Consider the following 20,979-nt stretch of genomic DNA (forward strand, 5'->3'; position numbering starts at 1 on the left):
AGCTAACCTAAAGCTAACTTTTCGTCAGCTGAATACCCCCCCTCTTCCCCTGTAAAAACCCTCTAGCTTCACCTGGGCAGTAGTGATGCTGACAAAACAGTGAGAACCACAAAGCATCACAGTGTAGGTTACTGACCCCCCCCAGTGATGTGGACCAACCACTGACACTGGCAAAATATTGATACTTATGTAATGCCAGGCAGAGCCTGAACCCTTTCCTTCAAATTGTATAATGGTGGTATGGCATCATACGCAATGTTTCTGCTCAGCTCTTGTGACTCCTGCACGTGACGCCAACCTGAGGTTCCGCAACTGCGATCTTTAAGGTACAGAAACATGTGGTGGCTGTCTTGATTGATTTGATTTGATTTATTCATTTATCACAACACATGAAATGCGAGGCGAAGGGAAAAGCCATTCAAGCATGGCTTGAGGCAGTCCTTCCCCCCTGTGTTGGCAAACACAGCAGCAAAGGCACAGGCATCTTGTTTACATTGTCTTACACCTTGACAAACCATCATTATAAACACAGCATTGTCATACACTTTGACGAAACCACCAAATTAATAAAACGCATCATTAGTCGTTTTCCTACACAGAACATCATGCATTAACATACATCACATCTGCATGATACACCAGCACAACATTTCAGCTTTCGCACTGTAATAGTGCCATTTTAGCGGCATTGTGCAGAGACCCTTTGACCAACTGTTCTGTGCAACTCGCAGATGTGCCTGGCTTCAGGAAGCACGGACTCCATCATCGGGGTCTACACGACAGACCGCAAACACTGACGGAGACGAGAAGACTGTGCCTTATGCAATGTGGAAGGGAGACGTGAACGCCGTGCACGGAGCGCGTCGGCATGCGCGCCCACGTACAATGTGCCATTCTCTGTGAATGTCGAAAGGGAGATCAGAAGTTGCATTGTTAGTATGTGATGCCTGTTCACCATTGTCAACTGCTCTTTCGTTGAGGGAATCGAAAACGATCCCCCATATCTCTGTTCTTCGTCGATTTCCGTGACTCCATTCTCATTGTGTTGATCACTTGTAGCATAGGTGTCGACTGCGAGGGGGCTGGAGGGCTTGAGCCCCCCCCCCCCCCTGAAATTCTTCCGACAGGGTGGCTGTGCCCCCCGGAAGTTTTTCCAACAGTGTGACTGGGTGACTGCACCCCCGAAATTTTTCTGACGGGGTGGCTGGGTCCCCCTCTGAAATTTTTCTGACAGGCACCACCCCCTGGAAAAACAGCCCAAATTGCGTGTTCCCCCCCCTCCCCCCTCTACTTGAAAGATTGAAAACTCGGCGCCTATTGCTTGTAGTAGCTGCTGCGGCAGTGTTTGTGTTATTGCGACACACCGTTTATGAGGCTAGCGTTGTAGTTAGCCACGTGGGTGGTGCCGTCTCATCACTTGCGGTTGAAATCTACTCTGCTTGTAAAGTAGTGTTCGCAAAACGATTGTTACAAGGCTTGCCACTCCGGCACCGAGAGCTTAGTTGAATCGACATGTCCATCACCGTTGCCGAACGTTTGGTCAGTGTGACCCCTTCGGTAGTGGCGGTTTGACGGATTAGCAGAAAAGTGGTGGTACCTACTGCGAAGTGTTTGCGAGAAAAAAAATTGTGCAAAATGAGAGCTTTGTGCAAGCAGCCAGGATTGTCGTGAAGTACCTGTCACGGACGTGCCTAGTCATAGCATGGAAGCTGTTTTTTGCCAGCTGTTGGAAAGTTGTTTTGACTGTGCTTGGTTGCAGTGTGGAAAGTTGACTAGAAGGTTTGTACAGGGAATGTGATGGAAAGTAGTGGTCTTTTCTTTTTTTGAGCTAGTAGAACTAGCTGCTTTATTCTTCACAAGTGTATATAATTTTTTTTTCTTGTAAGTAGAAGGTGTGTTAGGCAGCTCTCTTTATTGCTTGGGAAAAAGTTCATTACATGTCCTTAATATTTCTTCAAAGCTGTCATTTCTTAACTTTGAGCTCGCCTGTCAAACACATTTCACTGAACATAAGATTTCACTTTTTCTATTCTGTAAAAGTCTCTGTTAAAACGTGTTCTTTATGGCACTGTTGGTCTGTAACAGCACACTGCCTTCATGAAAGCTACTGCATTTTTTTATGTCGCTTTTCTGAGTGAGAAAAGCGATTTCTTCTCAATTTCAAAAGCAGATAACATGCAGATAATTGTAAAGTACATGAATCATTTATGAGATATACGTAGTAATGCCTCTCATGCATGCCTTGTTCTGTACATAAGCGGCTGTGCTTTGGGCAGCACGAGTGAAAGATTTGTTAAGACAGTCTTTGTTGTTACGCAAATTATCTAAGAGCTAAGTGACATCAGCTGGCTACTATTTCAGAGACCACTGACAAATTGCTCATTAATTTAGAGCGTATCGTGTCGATTTTAGCCCATAGTTTGCCTGCAAGGCGGGAAGTGAACAAATTATCATGTGAACACGCATTCTTCTGATGTGGCATGTCACACGTGTCACATGTCACAACACAAACATCAAAAAGCAGAAAAAGATTCATGCTATGCCAGCCAATGTTTTTAATGAAAGCACGAGACGTTTCAGCCCCTGCACAGCCTGCTATAAATTCAAGGTTTGATGGAAGCTGATCTGGTTGGGATGAAAAACTTGAAAGCGTGAGCAATTCACACTATGCCAACCAAAGCCCTTTAGCGATTAGACGTGAAATTCGTGAATAAGGCCTCCACAGTGCTCACGTATGTCATTTTGTATGCTCGTCTGTGTCTTTTTTGTGCTATCTTTTTTTTGTTAGAATGGATGCACATCAACTTGCCAAGTCTCAGTTTTGATGCTTCCGCACGCGCGCTGAAACGTCTCGTTGTTTCATTGAGAACTTAGGTCAGCATAGTATGCATTTTTTAACCCTTTGGTATTTTTCATCCCAACCATATGTGTTTTCTTTGAACATTGAATTTCACCATGGCACTATGTAAAACCTGACACACTGCGATAAATGCCCATGAAGCTTGGGTTCTGTAATCTGTCAAAATCTGGTCGTTCGTTTGGCCATGCAGTCTGCAAGCTAGAGGAACTGTCCCTGCTGGAATTGTGTCATTCTGTAGCATGCAACAGCTTATAATTGTCCAGCGGTGCTCTTAGTCCAAGGCTTACTCCGCAGGTTCTATTTTAAGTTGACAACACATACAATCAGAGACTTCAGTCCTCTATCGTTCTTGCATTCTGTACCGATAGAAATGAGCCACTGTAGTGGGAAACATGGCCTCTCATGAATTGCAGAAGCAGGAAAATAAGTCTGCCACTGTCAACAGAGTATTGTCCAAGAAGCCGGTATGCTTGTACAGTCATTAACAATATGAAAGGGAACGCTGGAATTATCTTCAAGAGGCCGTAGTGGTCAAACGCAGTTGTCGGGTGCAAAAGTGTTCATAGCAGTAAACTTTCATGTGGAAATGTATAGTACGGTCCACTGTTAAAGGGAACACTCGAATGAGCAACTTTAATTTTGTTGGCCCCCTAACGGCTAGTGGATGCGGAAAGATTGTTCGTGCACATTACTGGTCTATCATAACGGTTCCGAACTGCCAACCACCAGTAGTGTTATGCAGATCTAAGCCACTATGCTTTTGCACAGGAGTGAAATCCGGACATACTCGAAACGCAAGTGTTCCCTTTAACAGTGGACCCGTCTGTACCTTTTTGCAAATCAATACAACAGATTTCTATGCACGCATGATCGATAGCTGTTTAGGGTTGCCACCTGTCCGGTTTTAGACCGGCCCGGCCGGTTTTTTAGATAGCGGGCCTGTTGCCGGTCCGCTTCTGCCACCATTGGCCGTTTTTTTTTTTTTTTTTTTTTTTTGTCATACTATCCCAATTATTTATTTTCTGGGGCATTTTATAAGCGTCAGTTAAACAACTACGATGGTAAATATTTATCGTCAATCACCGAAACTCTTGCACTATTAGTCAGCCCCTTTTAAAGATCCCTTCAAATGGAACGATAATTAGATAATTGCACGTGTGTGTGTATCTATATATATATCACTGTATACATTTTAACGTTTGTTTGTGCCTGCAATGCCACTGGCCTGGTGGATTCAGACGCAAAGAAGAGCTTTCTATGGACGAATTATTGCAGTTCCTTTTCAGTGCACCACAGAGCTATGAACAAAGCGTCATTCTAATCAGTGGTATTTTTATGCCAGCAATTAGACCAGTTGGTTAGCTCACTGTGCTGTTTTTGTTTGTACATTAGGTTTAGTTCGCTCAAGGAAAGCAGTGTTACGTTAAATTGAACTGCATGCGGAAGACTTGATATGGCGTCTATAGTTCAGCCCCCCACCGTGGAGTCAAAGGGCCGTTTTTTTTGGGGTTTTTTTCGGGAAAAGGTGGCAACCCTACAGCTGTTCCTTAAACATGTAAGTCGGCGTGCCCTTTCGTATGGCACACGACTGTATATTGGTCAGCTTACATTGGCAAATACAGTATTCATCAGAATGTCACATGCACTCCCATGGCTGGGGTGCAGAAATATAAATAAAATTATTAGCCTACGACCTAGTGGTCGACCTCCTCTTAGCTACTGGTCACTTAAAGACTGGCTTTTACTCGGGAGTGGTTTTAAAAGACATCTTAAAATATGGGGCAGGCACTAGCTATGACAAGAAAAATGTGAAAAAGAAATTATTAATACAAGCCTACCTCTCATTTGAGTATGTTGCAGTGAAGTTTAGCGTGTACAAATTACACTGTGTAAACTCAGCCAGAGACCATAGTTCAGTGTCTTGTGTACACTTCTGATCCATATTTTGCATGGCTCTTAAGTTGAAGGGGTACTGACACAAAAACTTTAATTGTCGTTTTTTTTGTGTCAAATGCAAGGTCAAGCCCTTAGGAGCCTAGAAACAGTAGTGCTAAGCGCAAGTGCACCTTGAAAAAGTAATTACAGTATGTTTTTAAAAGCTAGTTTCGGTTCCTACTGTACCCTGTCGTCACAACACGGTAGGAGCTTCTCGTCACGTGCTCGCACAATATATAGTGAAGTTTCCACGGCCGCTCCGCACCGTGTCTCCGTTGGTGACGCACAAGCGGCCGTCTTGAAAGTTTTGGTACCTGACATCACCACAACTAGCCAGACTGCTGCATGAAGTCACCAGAATCAGTACTGTTGCCCGACGTCAAGCTAGTGTCGATGTCGGTAGGTGTGCCATGGAAAAAGTTACTTCAATATCAAAACAAAAAATATCAGCATTTGCTGAGCTTCACACTTGCTCAGAGCCGTCTCTGCGTGCAGGAGATTTGTATGGCAGAGTAAACTCGGCTTCAAAAAAAAGGTGTCAGTACCCCTTTAAGTTGAATGAATAGCACAAAAGATGAATGAAGAGGTTTTCTTTGTTTTCTGCCTACAAATTTGAAAGCATCTTCAGGTTTTAAAGAATGCTTTCACAAGTGTGCAATATTGCATACAAGTGCGCCATTGCAAGCTCCTCACATAATCACGATCTCAACCTATGCGACATATTTTGTGTACTGCAATGATTTTTGTTGTCATTGAAATGTTGGCACTCATCACATAAAGTTGTTCTGTTCGCAATCTTGTGGCATTTTTTTTCAGCAGTACGTTTGTGAACATTTGCTCCTGTAGATGGGAGAGGAGCTTAGACTGGCCTTCAGTCGACAGAAAAATTACCTTCAAATGGCCTTCAGTCTTGATAGAACTACAAAGTTGTTCTCGCCCCCAGATCTCTGAGCACCCTACTTTTTATTAGTACAAAGAAAACAGTGCACACTAACATGCACCCAATTTTTCGGTCTCTGGACCACACATGGGAACAAAGTGTCTGAATGCAAGACTTTTATGATACTGCGCGGAATTATTGTCACAATGATGTATAGCTGGACACAGTACCTTAACAACCAAGATTTGCTAAATTCTCAATAACACAGTTTTCTTTCTGCACTGGACATATTTTTGCTTCTGATTTTTTGGCTATTATAGTACTTGAATGCTGCCTCTGCCTAAAAAATGCAGAAATCAATATTACCTTAAAGCTACAGTAAGGAGAAAAATAACTTCTCTCGTGTTCCCACACGACACTTAGAGAGGATACAAAAAAAAAAAGCAACTCCACCTTGACGTTACCGCACCAGATTGTCATGAATTCAAAATTTTTTCCATATCTACTCGGGCCTATTCAACGCTTTATTGATAACAATAGATTGCATAGTGTTTTAAGCGAGAAACATGACAATTTTCTGTAACTTTTATTGATATGAAAAACACTTTGAACAATAACGGAGATATAACTTGAAACCTGTGACACCACATTGACATGCAATGGCATTTGGCCAGGACGTATTTTAAAAAATGGAACCTTAACTTTCGTTTTCTTTTTCATATAATCAATGATTGTGAAATAAAAAATTTATCTGCTCAGTTTTTTCCTTTCAGACTAGTGTAACAAAACAAAGATCGCGCACTAACCTTTTCCGCTTGGAATCTAGGCATAAGACTTGACGACTTAGCTTAGTCCCCAAATCTTATCAAGCACAGCGTAGCTTTAACAAAATAATGGAAACAAAAAGGGGTACTGCAAAGAATCTTAAGAAACATGGCATTTGCAACTGAATTCATAAGCTTTATTGACAGCTAGTGCCTATGTGACGATAACACATCACCGTGGCACCTAGTTTAACTCTTCAATCAGCACTCGTGGCTTTGAGGTCTTATTCCTCTGTTCTTCGACTGCCTTGCACGCATCCTGAAATGTTGACATGTTCTCGGCAACTGCGAGAGCTTCAACATCGATGTCGTTTAGGCATGACAGCAGCTTATCGCCGTACTCAACTGTCCACGACATCATGTACTCGACTTTCTTGGTGGCTCGTCGAAGCTTTTGTTTCAGCTCCTTCTTGCATTCGGGTTCTCTTGCTGCTGCGTCAAATACACTACGAGTTTCGTCCAAAGCTCTCAACGCGTTGTCCTTCAACTGCGGACTACCGAGGAACTTCCGGAAAGCTCCGAGCAGAGACGGGAGCTCATCGGTGGCGGCCACACTTTGAGTCATGACGACCTTTTGCAGGACGGCCTGAACGGCTTCGGCCGGGGTGCCATAAACAGCATCGTCTGTCAAGACTAAGCTGACACCAAGGAACTCTTCCGCGCTCTGCGGAACCATCTCCCCATTGTAGAGCCTTATGACGTGAACGTAACTACACAAAATGTTCAGCACACTGTTCACGACACACGCTGCGGGCGCCTTGCTCGTCAACGCGCTGAGAGGCTGGACGGCTGGCGCGGAGCACTCTTCCGCCGTCACTTCGGTGACGAGAGCCTTTTCCTCCCACCACGGCTTCCACAGCGGAACCAGCTTTCCGACATCACCCGTCTGGACCATGCGTTCGAACTCTTGCCTCTCGTCTGGGGTCAGATAGCTCCAGGCAGTTTCGGGATCGATGTCGGTCTGTTCCAGTTGTTGGACGAGAGTGGCCACTTCGTCGGTTTCCTGTTCGTCGCCTTCTTCTTCTTCGTTCTGGACGGCCTTAAGAATGTCCACCATCTTTTTCTGGGTTTCGGGGTTGGCCTGCTCCATGCGCAAGTAGGTCTGGACGCAGTCCTTGTAGAAGTCCTCACTGCAGCCTTGATGCCTGGCATCCTTGTAACATTTGATGGAGCAGTAGCCGCAGTTGCACCTCGGGCAAGTGTACCTCGCGAGCGCAGACTCGCAGAACTTGCACGGCCTTGGTGCGCACTCCTGCATTGTTGGCAGTGGTTGCCTGCTGTTGGCACAGCACCAGACAGATAGGAATGCGCAATACGAGCGACACTAAGGCTGCACCAGAATTCCTTGGCTACACTACTCGCTACTTCTTGACTTCGGCTCCCTTAAACTCTCGGCCCAAGATGTAAATCTCGCCGGAATCCTTGCGACTTGCCGGCGGCTTCACGTAGTTCACAAACGTGAAGAACCTCTTGATGTCGTCGGAGAGCTTGACTGCCTCGCTGCCGTTCCAGATCTTGCACAGGAATGAACCGCCGACGCCGAGAACTCTGAAGGAGAGAATGAGAGCCGCGTACGAAAGTGCAACGACCGCCTCGTGGTCAAGAGATTTCACACCACTGGCATTCGGTGCCATGTCGCTGAGTACAGCGTTGGCAGATTTGCCGTCGAGGCATTTCAAGACTTTTGCTGTGGACTCTGGCTTCAGAATGTCCGTGTTGGGTAGGAAGGTCGCACCGGGTATAGGGTCAATAGGCAGAAGGTCTAAGCTAACGACCGTTCCTCTTGCAGTGTTGAAATCTGAAAGAGACGCCAAGTGTTCAAAAACCTCGCTGCAAAAAGCAACCCACGTTTATTTTTTGTCGGTTAGATCGGGACAGTTCAACTTGCTTGCGGTTTGTAATACTTGAATCCAACTAGCAGACTTGAATTGATCACATTAATCTGCCGTAATATTCGTATTAGTTGCTAGAACGTACGAGTCTGATAGCAACATGAAAACGAACCCGTAGCACAGAACATAAAAGGTATCCCGTTGCATACAAGATAAAGATCAAACAAATGCATGACGCCGTCTCTAACAAGTTGCATTTTCTTTTGTAGTCCAAACAGTGAATTTAATCAAAATACAGAAAGAGTAAAGCGTTTCGTTCGAATGCGACATTTTATTCCTAGCACATTAAACCGTGAACCGCAGCTGAAGCCCGCTTGAAACCGTCGTTCAAACACTGTCGTTGCGATAGTATTTAAAAACGTCTGACCTGTCCCGTTGGCGTTGATCCTTTCCACGATAACTTGTGTCCAGGCTCCAGGAGCTGCCCCGCATTCCACGACGTTGTAGCCAGGTTTGAGGATGTGGTACTTGTCGTCGATCTCCGCAAGCTTGTAAGCGCTCCTCGCTCGATAGTTGTCGTACCGCGACTGTTTCACGTACGGGTCATTGAGGTGCCTCGTCAGCCAGTCCTGCGATGCTTTGCTCTTGCCTTTCAAGTTCTGCGGCTGAACTTTCAACTGCGCGGCGCTCGCGTGTAAAGTACGCCGCAAACTCTGCGAAGCATGTTGCCTCGGAAAACGCGCAAGAGCTTCCATGAAAGTCGAAGTGATGGATGTACGGATTGTCTTGGCTCGGTGACTAAACAAACGTACTTGTTAATTAAGCAAAGACGCGTTATAAGTGCTTTAGTAGCGCTTTGGTACAGCATTCTGCAAAGTTACAACCTACGGGACCGGTGTTCATTATCGCTCTGTAAGCGCCATAATCGATGGCTGCAAAAAAAAACAAGAAATAAAACTGTCAATAAAATACGTCCTGAGACTCCTTTTTATAAGCATCTAAAGCTTTTAACGTCCGCTACACGTTTAGAGTGTTGACCGCTGCACTACAAACACCATAACAAACACCACAACAGTGCACGGGTAGCATCGGTAGCGCTGGTAGCGCTAACATCGCGGTATGGCCAAATTGCGTAACATTGCAGGGTGCAGTCAGGGAGTGGCACTACTACGTAGACGCGAACAGTGCGTTTGGATTTTTATGTGTGTGTGGAAAGTCGGCGTGTGTGTCTTTCCTCGTTTTACTGTTTTACGTGCGCTCGGTGTATTTCGGTGTTGACAGTGGTGTTGATGTGTGACCCGTGTGTGACAGTTTGCGACAGCCAGCAGCAATGAGTGAGCGTCGAGGAACAACGCCGGTGTTGTTGTGAGCCGTGCGTGTGAGGTTAAGAGTCGTGGAACGGTGCTTTCGTCGGACAGCGAGCGGCCAATGTAAGCGATTTGTTTGTGTTATCCATACCGCGCTCTGCCGATTATGGGAAAAGAATTCGCAGCGGCGCGCCTTCGATGTTTCCTATTCTAAAAGCGGCGTGCAGCCGAGCAACACTCGTGATCGCGCTTGTTGCATGAGCCGCGAACAGGCTGGAAATGCTTGCACGAGAGGCCTTGTGGGGCGTCTCTCTGTGGTGCCGAAGTTAGTTCTACCAGCCTGCGGCTTTTAACCGGAACAGGCCAACGCGCATTCCCGTGGACCCGCGTTCCGGTTTTTTCTCATCAGCGGTCGGCGGAGCTTTTTGCACGACGCCTACGCCAACAGTCAGCCACACGCAGCATTTGACACCGAGCTACTGTATGCAAAGATTTGTTTGCCAGAACGGCCCAGCTCTCGCGGTTGTCAATTGGCGGGGCGGTGTTTTCTCAAGCCGGTCAGATCACTACGTTGTGATCCAATCGTCGCGACGAACTTGTCATATCGCGCGCTGCTGTCCATTCATGCGGTTTACTCATGAAGGTGACTCGCGGTATAGATCGTAATCTTCGGGCATTGTTTCAGTCGCGCGTTCTCCACTGAAACAATCACGCGCCCTTGAATGGGCGACATGCTGAGCGCGTGCTTTCTATTGTATCTTTTTTTTTTTTTTTTGCCCTTCAAAACGTACCATGCGTAAAAAAAAATTGTTCGATTGAAAAGAGGTCGCTTTGCCCACCTGTTCAGTTATCTCCGTGTGAAAAATCGTGGGTAGCTCTCGACAGCTCATTGCTAACGACCCTTTTAGGTCACCTCGGGCGGCTTTCCAGCGACTTTATTCGGCGATGTGCTTCAGTGATCTTGAAAAGCTCTCGGCTGAAATTCAGCGAGCGCTTTAAAGAGACGCTCCCCTTTGTGCCGACTCCCACTGTTGCTGCCGAATGGATCATACACACATGACAGCGCAGATATAACGAGTCGACTTCTCTACTTCTACATGACCGTGATTGGTTTTGTTCGCTTCAGTCAAACTACACAGCGCTGTGTTGGCCGTTTTCTCGCTTTTGTCCGTGTCTAACCTGACCTAACCAACCGGGATCTTGCTGCAGGTTCTTAAATATACCCAAGGTCCGGGTACTCGGCTCTGCTAATATTTAAGAACCTGCAGCAAGACGGACAGTTGGTTAAGTTATGAACGCATGACCTCATGAGGTCATGCGTTCATAAACCTAACCAACTGTCTGTCTTGCTGCAGAAATTTGAGTTTTTCGCATGCGCATTGTGACAACCCAATGCGATTGTTTACGCAAAGCCTTGGGTTTCCCATTTTATGGGGTGCCCTCCACTACGGAGTGCCTCATAATCATATCGTAGTTTTGGCACGTAAAACCCTAGATATTGCTGTTAGAGTTACGCCTCTCATTTTTCGTACAGATCATCACTTGAGAGTGCATACTCTGAAAATTTGATTGAATTTAGGATATATAGTGGCTCGTACATACCAGTGGCGAAGTAAACGACGAAATGAAATCGACTAAGGTGACTGTTTGGGCGTGTACGCAGCCGTGTGCGAGTTTTTACGGGAAACAAAAAGAACAGAATGTTACGTTTATGCACCATTTCACTGTTTCAACCTATTCAAATGGTTTTTTTTTTTTTTAGCATCTGGGTTGTACCAGTGAATCTAATTTTTTAAAACATTCATTCCTAAACTTATTCGTATTGTAAAACAATTTAATTTCTAAAATAAGGTACCGCCTGTTTCATGGCCGATCCCCCGTGGTGGGTTGCGCCAAGTAACTGAGGACCAACCAACCAACCAACGTAGACATATGATAGAAACTTAAAGAGGCTTGAGACACATGAACGCTTACTTACAATTAATATTTGTTGTTGTTAAAGCAGACTAAAGTGAAACGACAAATTAGTTTATACCGATAAATTATAGCCTGAAAACTTAAGTGTCATTAATATCACCGTCGTTTATTAATTGATGAGAAAAACCAATGTCAAAAGTTTTGCTTTTAAATTTCCCGCCGAAATATCCGATGGTGACGTCACGAATTTCAGTTGTTTTTTTTTTTCGTATTTTGGCCATATTGGCTGAACGAAACTTCGTAAAACTTGGCATATGTTAGGTTTATGGCCCCCACAGAGGACAACGTACTTCGTTTTTACCGTTTGGGATCTACGTAGGACCTAGTAGACGCCGTAAAAAATCTATGACGTCACGGCCCTTGCTGCTGAAATTTCAAGGTGGCATGGCCACCCGCATTTTACAGCGGACCTGTTAAAGGGACACTAAAGAGCAGAACGATTTTTCTCGCATTAGTAAAGTAGTCATCCACGGTACCAAAAACACCACGCTTGCTGCGAGAAGACGCTTAATAAGCGAGAAAACGCGCAAAAAGAAAATACAGGTGGCGACGCCACCTTGGAATTCCCGCACCATTTGCCGTGACGTCACATATTTTTGACGGCGCCTCCTTGGGCCTACGTAGTTCCTAATCGGTTGAATCGAAATACATTGTTCTCTGAAGGGGCCAGAGACTTGACATAACGAGTTTGTGGAAATTTCGTCGAGCCTGTGGCGCCAAAATACGTTAAATGCTCTTTGAAACTTTTTACGTCACGAAATACAAAGTTTGGCGCGAAATTTAAAACTGAAACTTTGAACTTGGTTTTCTCCTCTAATAATAAACCTATGGTGGTGAAATAAACTACACAAGAGTTCTCCGAGCACACTTTATCAATCTAAACCAATTCATTGTTTCTCTTTAGTGTCCCTTTAAGCTTTTCGTTATGTCGCGTGGCGTAACCTGAAAAGCATCATCATCATGAACCGGCACGCGATCTCTTCGTCCTCTTCTTCATGTTCGCCCTCTTTTTTTATCTGTTTCGCTACCAGAACACGTGCGCCGATTTGTCCGGCGTGGAATGCAGTAACTCGGATGGGTGAGAGAATGAGTATAGAGAGGGAGAGAGAGAAAAACAGAAAGAATGGGAAGGACAGGCAAAGATAGAGAGAAAGAAATAGAAACACACACGAAACAGCGACAGAAAAGAGACAGAAAGCATAGCCATGCGTGTAGTATAGTATAGCAAGGGGTGGGAAAGGGAAATGAGGGTGAGGAGGAGGGCAACGCCACCAGCGCCGCTAGTTCTCAGTCTTCGCACCACTCGTGTTGGGCTGCCCCACAGTGGGCTGCCCCAATTTCTTCTTTTTTTTTTTCATTTTGTGCGTTTTCACGCTTACCAAGTGTCTTCTCGCGGCAAGCGTGGCTATTTTGGAATTGTAAAACTGTGATTTACTAATATGAGAAATATCGTTTTTCTCTCTTTAGTGTTCCTTTAAGTCAGCGCTCGTGTGTCTCAAGCCTCTTCTCGGCGCTCGCCTTGCGTGCTTTTAGATTCTATCGTAAAAGGCGAAAGAACCGCACGGATGAGCGCCTCCTTGTAGACAAGCAAATCCTCGTTTACATTTTCATTGTCCATTGTCATAGCGTTCTTTCTTGCGCAGATGATTGCGCGCGTGTAGTCCGTACATCCGCTGACGCGTTTTCTCGAACACAACTTTATTTCCTCGCCGTTATTGTTATTGTTATTTCAATGCTGCTGGGCCTCGGTACAAATGTGTCTCCTATGTCGGTATGCAGAGATAGTTTCGAATTTTTTCTTCGTTTTATCAGCGGAGCTGTTCGAGCTCAACAAAACTCTGTGGATACGCGACAAGAAATTATCGTCATCGTGAACGGTGCGCGTTCTCTTCGTCCTCTTCTTCGTCTTCTGTTTCGCTACCAGAACATGTGCGCCAATTTGTCTGGCGTGGGATGCAGTACCTCTGACGGGCGAGAGGACGGGTACAGATAGAGGGAAAGAGAGAAACAAAGAGAAATAAGATACAAAGAGAGAGAAATAGAGGAAAAAGGAAGGCCGCTGTATACCTTCAGGCTTGGAACCACTGGTGCGAAGTTGCCTTACTTTTTAAAAATTTTTTAATGTTCGCTACACTCTTCCACTGACTTTGGAACAACGCGCATTGTGCCCACTTCTGGAGAAAACCCCTGAAACTTAATGAATTTGTAGCTGCAGTTTCTGCGGTGATTCTCTGGGCAATGATTGGAAGAGGTAGCCCGGTCAGTGCGCAAATAATTGAGGCGTGTTTTACTGGTTCTGAGAGTGAGCCTGACTTTGTGGTTGGAATGACGAGATTCAATCATGCGTGGTAGCGCATTCCCGATTCGCTCGGTATAATTTCGACACCAATTATCTTTTGGCAAAAATTAAAACAGGATTGTTTGTCTTTAGAACACGCTTTTGTTTCGTTTGTGCTGAAACAGTATTTGTTCAACAGACTCGGCCGTGAAGTGATAGGTATAATGCTAGCGAAATAACGTTTGTTAATCTCTTTATGATCCTAAAACTTCTGCGCAGCTTCACGAGCCACTGTAGGGCGTGAAGGTGTATCTCACATGCGTGAACCAATTAGTGTTTATTTCTAAGAAAATCGAAAAAAAAAGGAAGAAAACATTGCGGCGAGTTTGACAGTTCTCCAGCGGTACTGTCGTACTGTTCGAGTTATTTAACGGATCTCGAGGCATATACATAGTATAGTACGCTTAGATTGCATTGTTATTAAGAGCGGATAGTTTCTTCAGAAATAACTTTAGCCAGTGCTGATTTTATGCGAGTAGATGCGGTAGCCTTCCCTCAAACTAAACTTTAAAAAAGATGATTTAATATACTAGTGCATTGTGTAGATTATAGCTTTATATGATAGTTTCATTTCGTGTCTTATTGCATCCCCCCCCCCCCCCCATTTTAGCGTAGAAAGTGTGCGTGCGCGTGTGTTTGTGTGTTTTAATGCCGATCCAGGAAATACTTATGAAAATACTTTACATCCCGTCAAAGGGTTCGCATTACAGAAATACGTCTACGTGCAAGTCACGCCATTCAGAGCACGGTTATACCGATTTTAGAACAGAAGGCTGAGCTAGTTCGTAACGATTCATGGCAAGGCATGTTATCTTCACTTGTGTCCGTGATTGCACGCGTTACCTTCGTTTATGAAGAGTATAGATTCTTGGATGTGTTTCGTAGAGTCGGGTGCCTTGTGCACCTGCCCATGTTCTCTGTAGCGTGTGTTCGACTGTTTGCTGAAGTGCAGTTATGAAGGAGTAGATGTTCCTTGCATTGCAAGGCGTAAGCCTAAGCTGTTTAGGAGTGTTTTTCTTAAAACTAAGAACCCCCCCCCCCCCTAATGGAAAACTCTGCGCACGCCTACGGCTGTAGCTCAGCTTTCTTTTGTTCTTAACTTTTTCTTGTTTTTTCCCGCAATGATATCTTTAAGTGTACAGTGTAGTTGCATAAAATTATGGACTGATATTATTGTTAACTTGGCAAGCTACAATAGACTCTCGTTTCTTCCTTGCGCCTGCACCGCCACAATCATGGATTGGCAGTGAATTCCCAGTAAAAAAAAAAAAAAAAAGATACGCAATGCCATTCCACCCTGTGTGGGCTTTGTATGTTGTCAAGTAGAGGGCTTTCATTGCACCACCGCGAAACTTGACGAATCCTTTAGAGAAAAGCGTTCTCTTTTTGCATTTGTTTTGCACCGCGAATACAACGCATTTGTCGATTGTGTGGGCAGGAAACAGGAATAGGAAGGAAAGAACGTGACAGGACAGACGCTCAACTTACAACTGCAGTTTATTGGAAATTTTTCTCACACGAAAGCACGGAATCGCGCATGCACAGCCACCTTATCACTAGAAAGGCCAGGCCAACAGGAAGGTTACTTATCCGAACTGATATGTGCCGCCATTCAACTATTTGGAAAGCCTGTTTCTTTATCGTTCAACGCTTCCGAGGGAACACTGATGCGCGTGGTTCAGTTTGCTTTAATCTGTCCAGCTTCCGCGATCTCCCTGGCCAGTCTGTGTTTTGATTTGCAAAGAACATTGGTGCTCGTAAACTGCGGATTGCACCGGCACTTTTTGCAGTGCAGAGACAGGTGCGTGCCACATGCGAGAGCCTTCAATGATGATGCATGTTCTCTGAGTCTGTCACTTATTCCTGCTGTTTTCCGCTCATACAATATGCTGCACCAACTGGCCCAGCATGACGCATTCATATCGTTAAAGGGACCGACAGAACGTGCGATTAGATCCTGGTGCAAATGAGAAGACAGTGACTTGTAGTGACAGATTCAAGCATCCTTTTCGCGATCTGGTTAAATCGCGTTTAAAAGTCACGAAAAATCGGTATGTCGCGCGGCCTAGCGGAAAAGCCTTGAAGCGGGATTATGGAGTCGTTCGCCTCGTTGTACGTAGTCTGACATAGTCGGATGCTGTCATGCGCGCCACAATTAGTCCTGAAAATTTAAGTATGTATATTATGATCCATCCCGCTCTATTCTGGGCTGCGTACGAGTTAAGAGGAGTTCCACGAGCCGCGGCGCATGCGCAGCAAACCGCCGCGCACAAACTTGAACCGCTCTCGCGCTAACCTCCCACTGTTTCCAGCATGTGTTGTGTCTATACGACTTCATAGTCGCCGCACATCGAAACATTTCGAATGTAAATAAATGTGTCACGCTGTTTTGCGCGTTGCCATTCCGTGATTGCACACACTGACCGGTAAGCTTTCCGTTGCCCTAAAGAAAAGACGTATACCATAAAAATTGGCTCTCGATCCCTTTATTGCGTTTACTTCCTACTAGCATGTTTGTCTAGAATGTTTGGCTAGCATGTCCTACTAGCGTGTTTGTTAAGACACTCGCTTTCGGAGTGTGGGGTCGCGGCACAGCCGTACCAAAAAAGTTTATTTTATTTTATTAATTAATGTATTTATTCCCCGGGCGTTTTTGTCTAATGCATTAGTTTCTTCCGCCAAGAGATTCCACTTTAATGGTTCAAAATACACCACTGCTGTGACCACTGCTCCCTGAGAGGCGCTAGAAGTTTTTGGCCTGAGCGCGCAGCGATCCGCTGGAAACTATGGCCTAGCATATAACAGCTCCGATGTAAAAAAAAATTATAAAAAAATAAATAGAAAACGAGAATGCTTGGTAGAAGTGTGTTAAAGTTCGTTTCAGGGTGCTACGCCTATTTGCGTCTAGCGTATTAGCTTCGCGTCCATGCAGTTAGATAGCGTTCAGATACCGAGTCTGTGCTGCAGCTCTGAACCTGACATGCAGCGTGTTTCCAGAAGGAGAAAAAAAAAAAAATTCTGCCGATCCCACGCCTTGCGGGAATCGGTTTCGTGCCAAGCAGTCAGCGAGTACTTCTATACATTTTTTTTTCAGACATTCAAAAAAATAAAACAAATAAAAAAACACGGTTCGTCGTTGCAACCGCAGCTGCAATTGCCGGCGAACGAGGCCGCCGAACAATAGCGGAGATAACGCTTCCAGACAAAACATAAGCATGTGTCCCTGTCACCTGTGTGATATGTGTATGCTGCTACGCGTAAACGTGCGATGACTGGTGACCGCTCTTTTCGTCGGGCTATCGTTATCATGCGATCATCGGCAATACGCGCGCCTACTTGAATCGGTATCTTTTTTTATCGCTACAGAGTTCATTTAAAGGGACACTAAAGAGAAGCAATGAATTGGTTTAGATTGATAAAGTGTGCTCGGAGAACTCTTGTGCAGTTTATTTCACCACCATACGTTTATTATTAGAGGAGAAAACCAACTTCAAAGTTTCATTTTTAAATTTCGCGCCGAACTTTGTCATTCGTGACGTAAAAGACTTCACAAAGCATTTAACGTATTTTGGCGCCACTGGCTCGACGAAATTTCCACAAACTCGTTATGTCAAGTCTCTGGCCCCCTCAGAGGACAATGTACTTCGATTTAACCGATTAGGAACTACGTAGGGCCAAGCAGGCGCCATCAAAAATATGTGACGTCACGGCAAATGGTGCGGGAATTCCAAGGTGGCGTCGCCACCTGCATTTTCTTTTTGCGCGTTTTCTCGCTTATTAAGCGTCTTCGCGCAGAAAGCGTGGTGTTTTGGTATCGTGGAAGACTACTTTACTAATGCAAGAAAAATCGTTTTGCTCTTTATTGTCCCTTTAAGTCCGGGTCGCAGAAATTCCGGTGTCGGTGTTGGCAGCGTTGGTTGCGAGCGAAAAATCGCGATGGATGCAAATAATAAAAATCAGAGGCTATCGAACCCAGGCATTCTGCGTGGCAGCCCCCCACCCCTCCACTGCTCCCGAGTATCTGCCGCCTAGACTGATAACAGCGCTTAACGCAACCTGCAGGCTTTGTTCCCTTTTTCTACGCTAAAACATGGCTCGCGGACTTGAAACAGGAAATACGTGACAACGCAACCGTGCGCCAGTGATTCCAGTGGTCTCAGATGTAGGCCTCGTCAGATACGGGCCGATATATCTCATTGCGATAACAGGGACGACGTGCGCGTTCTTTCTCCGATGCGTCAGCAAGTTGCGACGCGCATCCCTTATCAGGCAGTGAAGATACGAAGCCCTTGCTTTCAACGTGTGTAACGTTTACAGTGTGCTGGATGACGAGGTTTACGTCAGGAAGGTAGGTCTTCAAGATGACTGGAGTGGCGACTATGTGCCGGAAGTGAAGCCGGACCTCCGCCATCTTATGAGGGGCACCATAAAACATAACCCGAGAGTAAAAAGCAAGCAGCGCTGTCCTCACACGGCCTAAGAGTTTAAAGGGACACTGAAGAAAAACGCTGAATTTAATTAATCAATATCTGGGGTTTAACGTCCCAAAACCACGATATGATTATGAGGAACGCCGTAGTGGAGGGCTCCGGAAATTTCGACCAGCCGGGGTTCTTTGGCATGCCTCTAAGTCTAACTACATGAGCCTGAAACATTTTCGCCTCCATCGAAAATGCAGCCGCCGCGGCCGCGATTCGAAACACTGAATTTAGACTGATGAATTATTGTTTTGATAGCTGCACTGTCGTTAATTTCACCATAATAGAAGGAAAAACGAAGGTCAAAGTTTCATTTTTAAATTTCGCGCCGAAATCTATGCACATGAATGTCAGCGTGACGTCACGAATTCCAAGGTGCTTTATCGTATTTTTGTTTATTTTTTAATTTACATTATACTGCGGACCATGTGGTCAAGCCGGAGGGGCAAGCTATAAAGCAAGAAACGAACGTACAAGGCACAATTAAAAATATGAAAAGAAGGAAGGCAAACAAGCAAATATAAGAAAAATGAAGATGTTGCTGAAGAAATAGTGAGAGCGTAGTTCTGAATATTGGTTCAGGCGAGTTTAGATGATGGAAAGGTTTCATTCCTCAATAGTTCGGGGAAAAAAGAAGAAAATTCAAAGAAGTTAGTCCTGGCGGCATAAGGGAAGAGAGTGAGGGGGTGAGTATGACGGGCTTTCCTAGTTTTAGAAAAGGTTATGTATGCAAGGGAGTCCGCAGAACTTTTTGCAGGGGGGGGGGGGGGCATCAGCAGAGGCCGGGGCATACAACGTAGGTAGCTTTTGTTTCATTGCCGTGACATGACCGGCAAGATTAGTCCATAGCAGTGTGTAACGTGCAGGTATGACTGGTAATCCTGAAGGCTGTTTCACGCGGATATGCGGGACTGGTGTGTGCTGATCAAGCTGCGTAGCTTACTGCTACTGCATAGAAAATTATTATCCAAAATTCCAAGGGGAAGCAGCCCCCCCCCCCCTGCACCCCCTTTCTTGATCAACCGGAAAAAATGAGTGCGCAATTAGCACGTTGTTGAAAGTAGCGCAGTTAGATGCCATTTGAACATGCCTACATACGCCTCATTGACATTTTGACAGTTAGGTGAGTACTTGTCGAGTTACAAATATAATTATGACTAATTAATCAAACCTCAATAACGGAAAAAATATCAGTGGCTACTTCAGTGTGCTAGGAACAATATGCAGTAGGTTTGCTTCGCGTAGCGCCGTTCCTCTTATTTTAAATCATGCTGCGTGATAGCTGGGACACCATATATATATATATATATATATGTCTGTGTGTGTGTGTGTGTGTGCGTGTGTGTGTGGTTCGAGATCTATGTAAAATTTACCATTTATTAAGGAGCAAAGGAACTTCAGTCGTGATATTTTTTGCCTCCACTGCGAAAAAATGAGTATTCGCGGAAAACCCGGTTCTCGCCACTTTCCTATCAAGACTTCTATCGGTCACGCTGATAGCGCGCACGCCGTTTGTGACCGGGGAGTGCCGGGACCGCGGTGATAACGCAAGATGATACGAGGTAGATGGCGATTATAGTTGTGTGGCAGAACTACCCCCCAAAAAACTCGCTTTTTCTTTGAGTGTAGAGTATCCTCTTCTCTGTATCCTTTCAAGAGTATTGATGCTTGTTCTGGTGAAAGGGTCCCAAATAATGCACACATGGCAATATATGCCAAACGGAACTTCCTGAAACTTTGTATAGTAAATTGCTGGCCTTCTTAGAGGACAGTGCATATCATTCGGCGATTAAAGAGGCCCTGCAACACTTTTTGAGCGCCTGCAGAAGACGCTGCCGATCGGTAGTCGAGGCTCCCGACAACAGGAGAGCCAAACATTATAGCGCAGCATGCGGCCTGGAATTTACAATTAATTCTCAGTCAACTAAAAATCGCCCCCTCTTCTCTCTACAAATGATGCCATATATCAATATTACTGCGCCATATACCCAAAGTCACCGCCGTTGGCTGATTTGAGCATCGTAAGCTGCGTAGTTACCGTGGCCGCCGCGGGATGTCGCCACGTGCCCGCGCTCTCGATCACACTGAAAGTAAGCCGTACGTTCAAAGAAAAAAAAATCACAGCATATCCACGGAGTGAATGATGATGAGTGGGCGAAGCTGCGGAGGTTCATCGGTAAACCGTGAATCTTCCGTGAATTCTGCCCAGTACATCATCACCGACGTGAGATCGGGCGCGTTTATACTAAAGGTTCGATGAGCTATGACGACTTGCAGCTCACTTTAATTTTACATGTACGCTGTGAATTTTCATTGTTTAGAAAACCATTGCTTTAGAAAACATCTGGCGTCTTTCGTTAAGCAGCTGGCGTCTCTTCGTTTTGCTTTAGAAACATCTGGCGTCTTTCGTTGGTTTATTTCATCAATCAACGGCGTTTTGAACAAAATTTTTATTGTTTAATCACGCACAGGAGAAATCTCACCAGGCACTACCTTGGAGGTAAACAATGGCTGCTAATGGGAATGAGAGACAGAAGAAGTCGGCTTT

At 45.1% G+C, this 20,979-nt stretch overlaps 3 protein-coding genes across 3 annotated transcripts in view; 1 reads left to right on the forward strand and 2 right to left on the reverse strand.

Annotated features, from left to right (window-relative positions):
- LOC119400524 (regulatory-associated protein of mTOR) overlaps positions 1–6,434 on the forward strand; it is a gene marked incomplete at its 5' end in the record, with an annotated part of 27,939 nt that extends 21,505 nt beyond the window's left edge. The window contains 1 exon segment of the mRNA XM_049418110.1: positions 732–6,434. Within this exon segment, the coding sequence (XP_049274067.1) occupies positions 732–797 (66 nt within the window).
- A 180-nt stretch (positions 6,435–6,614) lies between these two features.
- Positions 6,615–7,757, reverse strand: LOC119400525 (zinc finger HIT domain-containing protein 2). The gene has a single exon (XM_037667586.2). The coding sequence runs from the start codon at positions 7,755–7,757 to the stop codon at positions 6,684–6,686; it is 1,074 nt and encodes a 357-aa protein (XP_037523514.1). The 3' UTR covers positions 6,615–6,683.
- Positions 7,529–9,167, reverse strand: LOC119400526 (rRNA methyltransferase 2, mitochondrial). Its single transcript, XM_037667587.2, has 2 exons — positions 8,759–9,167; positions 7,529–8,297 (listed from the first exon to the last, which is right to left on the reverse strand). The coding sequence occupies exons 1-2, from the start codon at positions 9,084–9,086 to the stop codon at positions 7,861–7,863; spliced, it is 765 nt and encodes a 254-aa protein (XP_037523515.1). The 5' UTR covers positions 9,087–9,167; the 3' UTR covers positions 7,529–7,860.
- Between the last annotated feature and the right edge of the window lie 11,812 nt (positions 9,168–20,979).

The sequence above is a fragment of the Rhipicephalus sanguineus genome, chromosome 7 (assembly GCF_013339695.2).
Source record: "Rhipicephalus sanguineus isolate Rsan-2018 chromosome 7, BIME_Rsan_1.4, whole genome shotgun sequence".
In the NCBI taxonomy this organism is placed as follows: Eukaryota; Metazoa; Arthropoda; class Arachnida; order Ixodida; family Ixodidae; genus Rhipicephalus; species Rhipicephalus sanguineus.

What these genes read in the sequence shown, in the direction of transcription:
- LOC119400525 (XM_037667586.2), bottom strand. Translation starts at nt 7,757, where the DNA reads ATGCAGGAGTGCGCACCAAGGCCGTGCAAGTTCTGCGAGTCTGCGCTC.
- LOC119400526 (XM_037667587.2), bottom strand. Translation starts at nt 9,086, where the DNA reads ATGGAAGCTCTTGCGCGTTTTCCGAGGCAACATGCTTCGCAGAGTTTG. An exon ending in GATCAACGCCAACGGGACAG is followed by an intron (nt 8,298 to 8,758) that starts GTCAGACGTTTT and finishes CGTCTCTTTCAG; the next exon opens with ATTTCAACACTGCAAGAGGA.